Raw genomic sequence first — 15,316 nt, forward strand, 5'->3', positions numbered from 1 at the left:
AGGTCATGACCTTCAACATATCTCAAGCATGCATAGAGAGCATTTAATGCTCGACGAACTATCGTGGAGGTCGTCACATCCTATCCTACTAGAGGCAACTTGGGCTCAAGTGGAGAGGCTCCAAGTTCTCTTGTTGTCACGAATGATCCAAAATAAGCCATCAGTCCTCAGTTTGAGGCATCTCCATTCCAACTAGACATAGCATCTAGGCAATCACATACCTCTACCAAGTCAGTGAGTATAGCTCTTATACATCAAGCCAATGTAGGCTCCATGGCTAGCTGCGAAGAGCAACTAGAGGGTACACAAATATATGCAGCTGGCTTGAGAATCTGAGGTTAACCAAGTTATCCTCATGGACTTGGTTTAAGAGTCTAGGGATCCACATGGACACATTACCCTACTTTTAGTATGGCAATAGGCCCTTCTGTTTTGCTTACCTATCATGAGGTTAATCAAGTTATGTAGGAGGATCTCTTATAGCCACATTCATTCAAGATTAAGTTATCTAGGAGGGTCTCTTACAGCCACACATTCAGGACTTTGTTGGCCCCCAACAAGCTTCTTGTAAAGCTCAGTTTCTACAAGAACCATACTTATGCATATCAAGATTCAGAGGAGGGATTCATTGACCCACTAGGCCATATCTCTCGATCTTATAGTTCCATATCTCATTGTACCAACTGCGCATTGAGTGGGCAACTAGAGAGGGTTGTATCTGCACTCGATATGCGATCAATAGGAGATTGAGTCGGAGGGCACTTTGCTTTCAGATGATGTGTGTACTACAAGATTTGAGGCTATTACCTTTGTCTGTATTGGGGTGCGTTCAAATGCCTCTCTAGTCTCCTATCTAACCCAAATCACAAATGATTGGCGACTTTCATTTAGAAGGTCATCTGATATATATAGACCATCTGGTCATAGCACATAGATGAGATCAATGTGAACAACCAATTGAGGCCATGATAAGATGTAGGATTTGAGGATGGGTATAAATACATAACAAGAAGTATTTGGGATTGGAAAATAGTTTGGGGATGCAAGATGTAGTATTTTGGGGTAAGGAAAGACCCAAGGTGCACAAGAATGGTTTGGGGTGGTTCAAAGTGGGTTGTGGCTCATTTGGGTAAATTTTGAAATTTTTCATTTTTATTTAAGGAGTGTTATCCATGAGACAGGTGCACTTTTTAGCAAAGTTTGGGAATGTCCCAAGGCTCAAATGTGGGGACCCCTCCAAAGCTTAGCAAGGGTGCACTTATTAGGGGATATCGGTAGGCATGGTTAGTCCTTAATCCATGAGGCCATTTTTTCTAGAAAGGTGACTACAAAAGATGTAAATTTATCAATTCTCATTTAGAAACCCTATTGTAAGAAAGAGAGACATCTCCTATTCACCTCTCCTACCGAATTCAATTAAACTTATCAATTCTCATTTAAAAACCCTCTTGTAGGAAAGAGAGACATCTCCTATTCACCTCTCCTACCAAATTCAATTAATTAATTAGTTTTGATGCATGGAGGCTTAATTAAAACCCATGTAGAACTCTATGGCTTAATTTAATTATATATTAATTCAACATAAGCATTACGAATTGAAGAAGGAAATTTAGTGGTGTGAAGGGTCACATAGCTTCATGAGCTACTCAATTGATTTGAAACACTAGGCCAATGCTAACCATAGGCTTGAGATTTAACTTGAATCTCTAATTATCCCACTTCTTTGCCCCCTACCCAAGTGACATGCAATATATCTTTTGAAGGGCCCATTGACTTTTCCAAAAAGTGTAAAATAGGGCCTCCCCCCAATGAGAAAAAAGCACTTACTAAATAATTAGTCTCTTGTAGAGAGAGAGAGAGGGGGAGGGAGGGGGGGGGGGGGGGGCGGGGGGGTGTTGTATATGGCAAATATTAGGGATAAAGGGGGAATTGGATTAAATAAAAGGAGGGGAAGGGGAGTTAATTATTCTCTCGCAAGGGAAGGGGGGAGCTTGAATCAAATAAAGGATGAGGGGAAGGAACATTAAAGAGGGAGGGACTTGAGATTGGGGAGGGGGAAGGGCATTAAAGAGGAAAGGGCGTCCCAAAGGGGGAGGGGGTCGAGCGAGCACTTATAATACTCTGTAGCGGCTCAGGAGTGGGATAAACAAGGTTTTGGTTTCGAATCTTTGCTTGAACGTTTGGGGAAGCCCCTCTTAGACATAGTCTATAAATAAAATTAATTTAGCCATGGAGAAACATACAGATTCTCATAAGACTTAGAGGCTGTGAATAGCTCATATATTCTCAAAAGACTTAAGGCTGAATAGCTCACATGTTCACCTCCCCTTAAGTGCTTGCATTGCGCAGTTTGGAAGCATATACAAAAATGAAAGAATTCCACAATCCAGGGAAAAGGGTTCATTTTTCTCTTAGAAAGACTACAACTTAAGAGTAAGGTGACACTTCTGTAGACCGGCCCTCAACTGAGGGCCCACTTAGTAATCCCTCCCTCCGCTCCTTTGCAAGGACACTCGCATCCCCCACCCCTACAGCCAAAGTTCACAACCCTCACCTCTCATTCCTTTTTTCTAGGAACCCTTTGTAAGGTCACCCAAGAACAGATACCCAATTTCAAGTAGTTTACATGGGAATGTCAACTTGAATATGCACCTATCCGATCCAGTCCTTTAACCTCAAGGAGTTAGGGGGAAAGGCAAGAGGAGCAATGATGGGGCACAAGGCAGAAATAGATATTTATTCGTGTAATTATTCTTCTCTCTTTTTTCAACCTTTATTTTCAAGTGTCTTGTCGGAGTTGCGTAGAACTTTAAAACCATGAAATTAAAGTTCATTACTTGAGCCATTTCTTTATTTAAGATTTGTCAGCTTTTCTAAATCCCTCCATGTAAGAGCCAGTGTTTTGAAAGCTGCTAATATAGAGTTAAATTCTGTATAGTCTAACCAAACTAGCCAGCATTTTCTAGCACATTATATACACCAAAGAGGGTCAACGTATCTGTCAGCAAAGTCTTACTGTTCATCCCAAAAAGCATGGAAACCCACTGTGTCATGAAGGGCTCAGCAACCAAGTATCCTACCCGCACATTAACCTCATCCACAAATTTCCTAGAACCCGCAGCATAGGAATTTGCAACTAGATAGGAGTATGAAATGCATGGAAGAAATATATATCAAATAATGCTGCAGCAATGTCACTAAAAGAAATACACTCAGTGATCTCTTCTCTCATCTCTTCTGTCATCCCTACGCTGATCACAATGATAATTTCTTGGCATACCCCTCTCAGGTGATCTACTCCTTTCATGAATGTCTCTGCCCCATCGCATGTGTTGGGGGGAAGCTTGCCGCTTATCACCTTTGAAATCGTATTCCAGACCTCTCTTGTCATGGTAGCGATCATTCCTTTCTCTATTCCTGTTGTTGCCACCATAAAAGCCTCGATCCATAGGAGGCCTCTGGAACCTCTCACGAGATTGATAATCATCTCTGTCATGAAAACCTGGTCTGTCCCTCATATCTCTCTCTGGCCGGTAACTCTCATTCATTCGAGGTGGCAATCCCTGGTTGAAGTCACGTTCAAACTTACGAGCAGGCCCACCATAATTCCACCCACCAGGAGATGGCCCAAAGCCAGTCAACCCCCTTTCAACACCACGTCCTCCTGAAGGACCACCAATAAAATCTGCATGAGGAGCACCTTGGAAGCTATCTGGAGGCCCAGCCACTCCAATGCCAAAATCATGTACCTCCCTCCTTGGTTTGCCACAGTTATTGCAGTGAGTTCTCCGAGAAAAATTTAGATTGCCACAACTGCAAAAATCGTCACATAATGTCAAGATGACTAATTTATATTGGGGGGCAGTACACCAACTCAAAAATAACTGAACTTGCAGGAAAAATCAATGCAAGAAAATCAGAACTGCCTCACGTTGGTTCAGAACAGATCCAATCGCCCTCTCTCGGGGCTACATTGGGATTGTTTCTTCTGAAACTATCACCACTAGAAGAAAATTCATTTGGTGGTCCGTAACCAGGTCCACCTGGGTCTCTTTCAAAAGGAGGCATATCCTGCACCATACCAATCGCAGGAGGAGGAAATGGTGGGGGAGGATGATCTCCAAATCTTCCCCTGCCCCTGCCTCTGCTCCTACCCCTGCCTCGGCCAGGACCTCTACCCCTGCCACCTCTGTAGCTGCTTCCATGGGAAAAGGCTTCTCTGTCATAATCAGATCCGTATGAGTCCAGCCTCCTATGCCGCTTTGGACTAGAACCAAGAGTTGGTTGTCCAAAGGAAACCCTCATCTTGCTTCCCTCGAACACATATCCTGCAAGATTTTAAAGGTAATCATAATTTGCATACGGCCCTAAAGCTTTGAAGACGTGTATATTCCTTGGCATACCATCTAGCCATTCAGCAATGTCCATTGCCGCAATTGGATCATCCAGGATCACCTCTGCCTCTCTTATACCTGTCTCTTTCACTCTGTATATCCTAATGATAGGGATCCCTGTTTTTCGATCAACCTGCAGATAGAAACATCAGTTTAGGCTTCTAATTTAGTCCTTTCATACTCCATGTTAGCAATCCAAACCTTTCAAAGACTCCTAAATCGCCTAAACATTGACAGCAATCAAGAGTCATGTGCTTGTACAGAGCATCCTATGACCTCTATGGTTCACCGATGTGCATTACACCTAATCTAGCAAGTCTCACCTATGTTAAGTAGCAAGATTCACAATACAATACTGAAAGGGCTCTTAAAATGTGGACCTTATGTCAAAATGCATTCCTACACACTTAGCATATTCCCTATTAAGTGAGGGCACTCACAGAAGCAACTTGCCTTAACAATGCATTAGTGGACATCTGATACATGATCCCTGTTATTATAGGCCACCAACTCCACAACAGAAGGTGATTCAAAGACAATACAGGAAGCATTTAGAGACGGGACAGATACACAGCACACAAATACATTTGATAGATTTAAATTTCAGCCAAAGCTATATGTATGCTAGGCTATATATATCCCAAGCAATAAAGGGGCTTTTTCCTGAGATCACTCGCAGATCTCTCATCTCTCTCTCCCCTTTCCTTTTGGTCTGTGTGAGGTTGGCTCCCTCTCTCTCTCTCTCTCTCTCTCTCTCTCTCTCTCTCTCTCTCTCTTCATTTTAGTTCAATTCTGCTGCACTTCTCACCGCAGGACCCTCTTTTGATACTGTCAGGTGATTTGGCCCTAACTGCTATTGAAGCGAGATTCTAATAAACTCTACCTGTGTGGACCCGGACTCAATAAACAATTCTATAATGAAGGGAAAAAAGGGGTTAATCTAGGGGTGCTTTAGTGAGGGTTAGGGGGGGATAATGGAGGGAATTACATAGCTCCACTCTTGTAACAAGACATCTTAAAACCAGACTGACGGGTGAGTGAAAAAAAACAGCTATGGCTTCACTACAACGACGGAATTTTTACCCTCCAAAAGCTCTCCCTCACTCCCTCTCTCTGAAGATACACTAGGGCCCAGGACAAATTGTCGGGCTGGACCCCCCCGAAGGTCTTTATTCATTCAAGAAAATCTGTTACAGAAGTTCAGCGTAGAGCTGTCTCGTAAACTCTCTCTCTCTTCAAAACGTGAAAAATCCCTTCTTTTACAAGAGCTTCAAGCTCCATTCAAATTGGCAACATGCCACTTGTCTAAAATCTAGACTAAATCCTATTACAAGCCACTAAGGGCCATTCTGGAGTCTTCAAAGCTCTCGGTCACACGAACCGCCTCCTAGATGCTTGTCAGGCTCCCATTTCGCTTAGGAAAAATAATCCTTCCTAGTACCTGCAACAATTAATTAAAGCGCACCACCATGGTACCCATTAATTGTTAGCGCTTTGCATGCAAATAACACACTGTGGACTAATCCTAGTCACGGTGGGCGTCCCCACTGAACACATGTGCACATCTAAACAAATATATATATACAAATAAATATATATTTTTTCTCTGGTTGACTGGAGTCAACACTCTTGATTATAATTAAAGAGCTTTGACCAAAGGTCAAGGCGCCTTAATTATAGCCAAGTCTCTCCAACCGAAGTTGGCACATCTTGGTTAACCGGAGTTAACCCTCTTGGCGTATGCCAAGTCTTGTTGACCGAAGTCAACACTCTCTGACCGCAGTCAGGTTTACTTGACTGGAGTCAAGTATCTTTGACCGTAGTCAATCCTTTGACCATTAAAATAACTCTTTGACCATAATTAACACATATAAAACTCTTTAATTATGATCAAATAAATGATCAGCTATACTTTGACTTAGGATATTTACATGGTGTGACATCCCCTCGGCTTCTATTCAGTTGACCTCAACTGAAAAGCTTCCTTGTAAACATCCAAAAGTTGTGGATGATCGGATAACATGTCTTCGTCCATCCACTTGGCATCTAATGCCGTATAATTCTTGAATTTTACAAGATATCTGTAAAATTGCTTACCCTGAGGGTTTTTACGTACAGTATGGTACACAATTTGCTCTGGCTCAAGGACTTCCTCCAGCTCATCCACTTCTGGTGGATCTTCTGATACTGGATCTGTAGGCTCTGGTCCCTGGAATTTCTTTAGAAGACTCACATGGAATGCATTGTGAATCCTCCAATGCTCTGGCAATGCTAATTTGTATGCAACCTCATTTATTCTTTCTCTAACCCTGAAAGGGCCATAGTATCTGGGAGATAACTTTGCATACACTTTCTGTTTGCCTTTAAACTTACGGAGCCTAGCTTTTTCAAACCTCAGAAGTACCTAGTCCCCTTCCTTGAGATCTAACTGTCTCCTATGCTTATCTGCAGCTCTTTTATGTTTCTCTTGAGACCTTTCAATTGCTGTCCGGACTTGGCTGTAAGCTGTCTGGAGATCTCTAACAAACTGATCAGCTGCAAATATTTCATCTTTAGTCCTTAATATAGGTGGCAAAATCACCTTCCCATATATGACTTCAAAAGGGGCTTTCCCTGTAGAGCTATGTACTGTATTATTGTAAGCAAACTCTACTAACGGTAGGTACTTTTCCCAGTCTGAACTTTGGTCACCCACGTAGCATTTCAGCATATCCAAAATGGTAGAATTTGCTACTTCACTTTGACCATCTGTTTGGGGATGGAAAGAAGAGGAGAAATTCAGATTCGTCCCCATGTTATCAAATAAAGCTCTCCAGAATAGACTGGTCATTCTGGGATCTCGATCACTAACAATGGACTTAGGCATACCATGATGTTTAAAGATTTGTGCCATGAACAGCTTAGCCATATGATCTGCCTTTATGGTTTTGCGAACCGGAAGGAAATGAGCTTGCTTGCTGAATCTGTCTATGATAGTCCAAATCCTATCATTCCCTGACTTTGATCTCGGCAAATAAAAAATAAAGTCCATTGTAATACTTTCCCATGGTGCCTGAGGCACGGGAAGAGGCATAAGTAGGCCAGGTGCCTTCCGTCTATCGTACTTTATTTTCTGACACGTAAGGCATTCAGTAACAAACTGATGTATATCTTTCCGCATTCCTGGCCAAAAGAAATACCTCTCTAGTGCTAGAGTTGTTGCTGTAATTCCTCTATGTCCAGCATAGGGAGGTGCATGGCATTCCCCCAAAATCTTTTTCCTCATCTCCTGGGTGATGCATAGGCAATCATCTTTCATTAAATACCCATCTTTCAGGGAATAGTGACTGGTGGATTGCCCCTCTTGCATTTGCTGTAAAATTTTACCAAAATCATAATCATGAGCATATTGCTCCCTCATGCTTTCCAGGTCTTGATGATAAGCAATAGTTACATTATTGACCTGGGGTCTTCGGGACAAGGCATCTGCCACTCTGTTCCGAATTCCTGGAGTATGGACAATCTGAAAATGATACATTGACAGCATGTTTGCCCATTTCATATGCTTCTCTGAAAGCTTGGTCTGAGTCAAAAAGTATTTCAGACTTTGGTGATCTGTTTTGACAGTAAAATCTGCACCCAAAAGATAGTGTTTCCATGTATGGATGGCATGAATTACAGCCAATAACTCTTTCTCATAGATTCCTAAATATCTTTCCGCATCGCGAAGTCGCCTGCTTTCATAGGCTACTACATGACCATTCTCATGCAATGCAGCCCCAACACATTCTCCACAAGCATCGCAATCCACATCAAAAGACTGATAAAGATCCGGAACTACCAGAATAGGCTCTGTAGTCAACTTTTCTTTGAGTGTATTGAATGCTTTCTTCTGTGATAATCCCAGTGAGGTCATGTAATGGAGCTGCGATATCAGCAAAATGTCTGATAAACCTTCTGTAGTAAGAACACAAGCCTAAAAAGCTTCGAACTTCATGCACAATTTTCAGCTCTGGCCATTCCTGAATGGCACGGATCTTCGCTGGATCCATTTGTATCCCATTCTTGGATATAATATGCCCCAGATAGTGGATTTCTTCCAGGAAGAATTCACTTTTCTTGCTATTGGCATAGAGCTGATGATTTCTCAGCTCTTGAAACACTATAGCAAGATGTTCTCTGTGGTCTTCCTCTGTCTTAGAAAAAACTAAGATATCATCAAAGAAAGTACCCGTAAAATGCCTGTACTTCCGGAAGATGCGATCCATCATTCTATTGAATGTGGCTGGAGCATTTGTCAACCCAAAAGGCATCACTAAGTATTCATACAACCCGAATGTAGTGCGGAATGCTGTCTTGTGCACATCCTGAGGTTGTATCCTCACTTGGTGGTAGCCACTCTTTAAGTCTATCCTGCTGAAAACTGAAGCTTCATTTAACTGATCCAGGACATCATCAATACGCGGAATAGGGAATCTATTCTTGATGGTCATTTTGTTCAGTGCGCGATAATCGACACATACGGAATGAGCCATCTTTCTTTTGTACTAACAGTACAGGGGAACAAAAAGGAGACGAGCTGGGCTGAATCAACCCTTTGGACAGCAAGTCCTGTACCTGAGCCATAATCTCCTCTCTCTGAGTCGCACTGACTCTATAAGGGGGTCTGTTTGGTGGCTCACTACCAGGCATTAACTCTATCTGATGATCTTCTGGTCTCTCTAGGGGTAACTCCCCTGGCAAAACATCAGAAAAGCAATCTTTAAAGTTTACAAGAAACTGAAACTTATCTTTGTCTGCATCATTCATTTCAGCATGCATATCATTCTCTTTTTCTTTTACAAAAACCATGTACGCAGAAATTGCAGACTTTATTGCTTTACCGCATGAAACATCAAATACAATGGGGATAGTGTCCCCTTTATTCCTGGCAATTAAACGCTGATTTTTCCCCCTATGCACAAACTCCAGCACTCTTTCAGGTAGGGTCAACTTCACTGCCTTGCGGTGAAACCAAGGCATTCCCAAAACTACATCATAATATTTCAATGGAGAAATGAAGAAGTCTTCCTGATCCACATAACTCTGAACATGTAGACGGAGCTTCCCTATCAAGGGAGTAACTGGCACAGGATTCCCATAAAACATTTCATCGGCATCCAAAGCCCTGCCTAACTCTTCCGTCTTTATTCCCAGCCTCAGGGCTAGATCCTCTGATATGAAATTATCAGTAGCCCCTGGATCAAATAAAATTAGCGCTTGCTGGTCTCTAACTTTGCCCCATGATAGCAGCAATTCTCGTTCTTCTGGGTTCAAAGCATGACCCAGTATATCAGGAATTCCCCCTGCCATTGGCTTTTGCGGTCCTCGTGGCTTCTCTGCCTCTTTTCCCTTCGATGTTGAAGGCTTTTCTGGGCACTGGGCAGCCACATGCCCCTCTTTACCGCACCTGAGGCATTTCCCATCTCTACGGAATTCCGCTATCTGTTCAGGGGTAAATAGAGATTTGCCCTTATAAGTCTTTGAAAACTGAGTACCCCTCGGCTTCTGAGGCTGAAACCCTTTCTTTTCAGCCTTGGGGTACTATTTCTTTTCTGATTTTGTAAAATCAGTTTTCTTTTTATCAGCACGTCCTGCATGCAAGGATGGCACTGTAGATGGATCTTGTAGCGGCACAAGACTCGCTACTGAAGCTGAATGCATAAGATCTTGAATATTCTTTGCCCCCAAAGCATTCACTACTGCCTGAATTCTTAGAGTGAGACCTGCTCTGTACTTCCTCATTTGGGTGCCTTTGGAGATCTTTTGAAACGGTGCAACCTGCAAATAAGCATCCCAGAACTTTTGGTTGTACCCATCCACTGTATCTCCTGCATCCATGTGCAAGCTGTCCCAATCTTGTAGAACATGGTCTCTAAACTGTTTAGGCATGAACTGCTGGTAGAAGGCTTTCTTGAAGCCCTTCCACTTCCTTGGGGCTGACCCATCTGTGGTCAGTGCACTCCACCATGCACTAGTTGTTGCTGTCAAGTGTAAACTGACCATTCTTAATTTGGAGGATTCTGAAAATTTTTCTGTACCGAATGCAGCATCAAACTGTCTGATAAACTGCAATGCTTTGTTTGTATGACCATACTGTCCATTGTAGGTCATAAACTTGACAGATTTTCCTCCCTCTTTAAATTCCTTGGTCGCTTTGGAAGACTTTCTCTTCCTAGACTTCTCGTGTTTCCTTCTTTTCCTGGATGGTTTATCTGATAAAGAAGAAGAAGACACAGAGATCGAACTCGAGGTAGACGGTGATGGACTAGGAGATCGGTGATGATGCCTCGATCTCTTTTTACTATGGGACCGTCTCCTATGAGATCTATGAGATCTCTCTCTCTCACGCTGTACACGAGAGTGTGCCTCCGGCATTGGCACGTCATATACTGGATTAGGCATAGCTTCTACTTGAAACAAATGCTGAGCCCTGGGATCCCTTTTTAGATTTTCCAGCTCTTGTATACGAGTGCGTACCATCTGTTCAAATTCTTGTTGAGTTTGCGGCACATTTCTCTGTCCTGGATGTACATCCCTATCTTGTGAATCCCACTGGATAGGTGATTGATCCATATTCTGAGATCTGCAGATTTCTCACACAGTGCGGGTAACTGATGCACTCTACTTTTACTTTTTCAACAGAAAAGGTACCTCAACAAGAGGTGTTTTGCATTTACAATCTATCCAGTACTGGCTGTCAGTTCAAGGCATATACCCACACAGTTGCCAAAGCATCAACAATTATATTGCCCTTTTCTGGCTGCTGCAGATGGCTTCAAAAGGCATCTGTTTCCCCTTCTTTTTTTTTTCTGCTCAAAAGCATGCATACTCTTTTTCTGCAAATCTCTGATTCCTCTGTTTTTCTGCTATTTTCTGACAGTAAAAGTCTGACAAGCAGGTGAAAAATTGCTAGCAGAAACAGTCTCTGCAACTGTTCTTTTTTTTTTTTTTTAAGAACAGTAACCAGATAGAGTAACTGGCTAGTTACTCTAACCAGACTGACTGGTTCTGGTCTGGTTAGTTTGCAACTGGGCCAACTGGACTGGTCACAGTCTGGTTGCAGTGACCAGACTGGTCTGGTTGGGTCAACTAACTGGACCTCTAACCAGTCCACTAACCAAGGTTAGGTTGGATAAACCCAGGGTCTGCCACCTCAGCCACCTGTCTAGCTGGCACTCCAGGTCAGCTACCACATGTCCTGCCACGTCATCTATTGGACTGGTTGCCACGTCATCTGACACGTGTCAGTGTATCTGTGCATAGAGCCACGCCCGCCGCACCTTGGTGACCGTCGATCTGAGCCTTCACGAAGATTTGTTGAAGGTCTTCGTCAATTTCTCTGTCGGACAACAGAATAGCACACCGTGCGTTGTCTTCATAAGGTCTTCAAGGATCTCCACGAATTCCTTTGGGCATACCATCCTGCGACCTCCCTAATACTCCTTCGCCAATTAGGAGGCCAAGAATCACCAGAATCGCTCCCATCGGCGCTTACTCTCCGTCAGGGGCATCACGCAGCCGTCTGCTCATTAATTCGTGGACACCGAACCTTTTACATCGCCTGATAATCTATACTTGCAACTTGACGCATAGCATCGGAAGCTCCAAGCGATGGACAAAATCTTCTGCTCACGACGAGACCTCCGAATAAAATCCCGTGACTAGTGCTTGCGTCGATTGCTTGTACTACTGAAACCAGATTCGCTCAGGCTTTCCAGTTCTCGTCCAGCTTTTCTGTTTGCAGACGCTTAATCACCGCACTTTGCCTTCGCCAACAAGCTATGCGTCGTTGTCGTAATGGTCCTCGTCAATTTTGGCGACTACCTCCTTTGCTCAGGTATACTTGCGCCTGCACGTCACGCTTACCCCGTACTATACAAGGTCACGGTGGGTCTATGCTTTCTTTCTCTCCTTGTCTCTTGGATCGTCACAGTTTAAGGAAACTGTGAAGCCATGCTCTGATACCAATAAAACCAGACTGACGGGTGAGTGAAAAAAAACAGCTATGGCTTCACTACGACGACGGAATTTTTACCCTCCAAAAGCTCTCCCTCACTCCCTCTCTCTGAAGATACACTAGGGCCCACGACAAATTGTCGGGCTGGACCCCCCCAAGGTCTTTATTCATTCAAGAAAATCTGTTACAGAAGTTCAGCGTAGAGCTGTCTCGTAAACTCTCTCTTCAAAACGTGAAAAATCCCTTCTTTTACAAGAGCTTCAAGCTCCATTCAAATTGGCAACATGCCACTTGTCTAAAATCTAGACTAAATCCTATTACAAGCCACTAAGGGCCATTCTGGAGTCTTCAAAGCTCTCGGTCACACGAACCGCCTCCTAGATGCTTGTCAGGCTCCCATTTCGCTTAGGAAAAATAATCCTTCCTAGTACCTGCAACAATTAATTAAAGCGCACCACCATGGTACCCATTAATTGTTAGCGCTTTGCATGCAAATAACACACTGTGGACTAATCCTAGTCACGGTGGGCGTCCCCACTGAACACATGTGCACATCTAAACAAATATATATATACAAATAAATATATATTTTTTCTCTAGTTGACTGGAGTCAACACTCTTGATTATAATTAAAGAGCTTTGACCAAAGGTCAAGGCGCCTTAATTATAGCCAAGTCTCTCCAACCGAAGTTGGCACATCTTGGTTAACCGGGGTTAACCCTCTTGGCGTATGCCAAGTCTTGTTGACCGAAGTCAACACTCTCTGACCGCAGTCAGGTTTACTTGACTGGAGTCAAGTATCTTTGCGTAGTCAATCCTTTGACCATTAAAATAACTCTTTGACCATAATTAACACATATAAAACTCTTTAATTATGATCAAATAAATGGTCAGCTATACTTTGACTTAGGATATTTACATGGTGGTGACACATCTAATCTAATATCTATCTACTCTTCCTTCTCCTTCAGCTCTTTATTTCAGCATGGTACTCAGCGCACCCTTTGCTCCAGCCCATAGAGGCTTGTATGAGTTTTTCCATTTGGTGTACTTTGCACTTTGTCCCGTAGGCCCGCAAGGCCTCCCACGGACATTAATACATCTTTCTTTCTTTCTTTCTCTCCATGGGCACACCCACAAGTAAAGGCCCTCACTCAGCCTACCCTAACCTCTTAGAGCACAGGCACACCCACAAGCAAGGCCCTCTCTCTCTGCAGTGACATCAGGATATATTGAAAACACCCCCTCTAAACTCCTGGATGAAACACAAGCGCCAAGGAGTTGGGTGTGCCGCAAGAACAACTGCAGGAATCCGTCATGTGATGTTCCATCGCTGAAGACCACCCACAGGTTGCCTCAACACGATCACTGGAAACCTGATACTGTTGCTCCCAGGCCACATGTGTTATATACACTCCTCTGGTCCGATACTGGTATACTAGGTCATCTCATACAGCACTCCAACTGCTGGTGCTGGTACATCACTCCAACAGAAGATACTGGAACAATAATCCAGCTGATATTGCCCCCAGTGCAACGTCTGCTTCCCTGCATGGGCACTCCTATCGCAGAGCTATACAGCCCCCTCTAAGGTCCAAACTGGTACTTTGTGGCCAGATCGATGAATTTTAGTGCTCCAATGAAATGGGCATATAACAGCTCACAAGGATCATCAACTGCCTCTGGATTCCCGCACTGGCAATCGTCTGACCCATCCAGATCTCCAACAGTTCATCACACAATAGCTATAGAATACTAGGAGACCCCCTCTAGATCTGCCAGGTCATAACGCCCAAACAAAATACATACTGGTAACATATTGCTACCTGAGTCAACGAAAACAACTCTTCGTGGCTTGAGGTCTTGTCTGAAAGCCTGCCTCGATCAGAGACTCCATCACCACTGCACCTGTCTGGCAGGTACCACTGCCACAAACAAGCAAGCAATCCTCCATCCGGATCCAAAAAGCCACTAGCAACACATCCTGCCGAGTGCTACTAGAAGGCTGGAGTAAACGTCGTAGTGGCGGTAGCACCGTCATGTTGGTTACTGGTCCCTCACCATTCCTTTGAGAACACTGCAGCCAATAATGACTTTTCTAGCCACATTGGTTACATGTACGTGACGACTTGAGTGCTTCCCGTTCCTCAGCTGTCAACTGCTTCCGTCCTTTCTGCTCAGCCGCCAAAGCCTCAAGCTAACTCTCATAGGTATGACCTACAATCGCTCCTACTCAAGCACCATTGGGACCAGTTCCTCCCAGGTTGACGAATTCATCCTTCCACTGGTTATCAAAGATGAATAGAAGGCACATATTGAGAGCATAGCTAGGACAATAGAGTTATGGTGGGTGCAAGCCTCGTCAGTTATTAAGAAATGAGATTAATTTCCGGAAGATACATGCTTCCCCACCTGGAGGATCTCCTGATGAAGTTCCTATAACTTGTTGATGTGTTCCCGCATCGATGAAGACTTCTTGGGATCCAACAATCTCATGTAGACTTCCAAAGAAATCCTCTTCATGGGAGAGGTTGGATTGTACAGGGGCGCCAAGTGCTCCCAGATACACTTGGCCACCGTCATGTGCTTTGCGTGATTAATCACCTAAGTACAGCTAAGAAATATAAACGACCTTACCCTTGCATTAACACGGTCCCACAGCTAAGCAAAAGTATCAGGCTCCTGCTACAGGACCCCTTGATTGGCCGCAAGAGGATCAGGTCCATCTGTTGGAAAGGTCACCTCCCCATCTGTAAGCCCCCATATGAGGAGAGCATGGGGGGGGTGGACCTGGGATCTGATGGATAGCCACATGGGAAGCAAGATGGCTGCCATTGGGGCAGGAATCAGAGAGATCAAGAGGTACCAGCATGGCTGCGACAGATGGAGCTGGTTATCAAGAGCAGATGGCGATGTGATTAGAAGCAAGATCTGACCTGGAAGA

At 43.8% G+C, this 15,316-nt stretch overlaps 1 protein-coding gene across 1 annotated transcript in view; it reads right to left on the minus strand.

Annotated features, from left to right (window-relative positions):
• Window positions 1-2,851: 2,851 nt before the first annotated feature.
• LOC147887345 (uncharacterized) overlaps window positions 2,852-15,316 on the minus strand; it is a 36,123-nt gene continuing 23,658 nt past the window's right edge. Inside the window, exons 3-5 of the mRNA XM_087394675.1 lie at window positions 4,404-4,527; window positions 3,932-4,328; window positions 2,852-3,813 (exon numbers count right to left, since the gene is read on the minus strand). Of these exons, the coding sequence (XP_087250801.1) occupies window positions 3,213-3,813; window positions 3,932-4,328; window positions 4,404-4,527 (1,122 nt within the window). The 3' untranslated portion in view covers window positions 2,852-3,212. The remainder of the gene's footprint in view (window positions 3,814-3,931; window positions 4,329-4,403; window positions 4,528-15,316) is intronic.

This window comes from Dipteris shenzhenensis, chromosome 23 (genome assembly GCF_047967505.1).
Source record: "Dipteris shenzhenensis isolate YYH24624 ecotype China chromosome 23, Dip_SZ_1.0, whole genome shotgun sequence".
Taxonomy (NCBI): Eukaryota; Viridiplantae; Streptophyta; class Polypodiopsida; order Gleicheniales; family Dipteridaceae; genus Dipteris; species Dipteris shenzhenensis.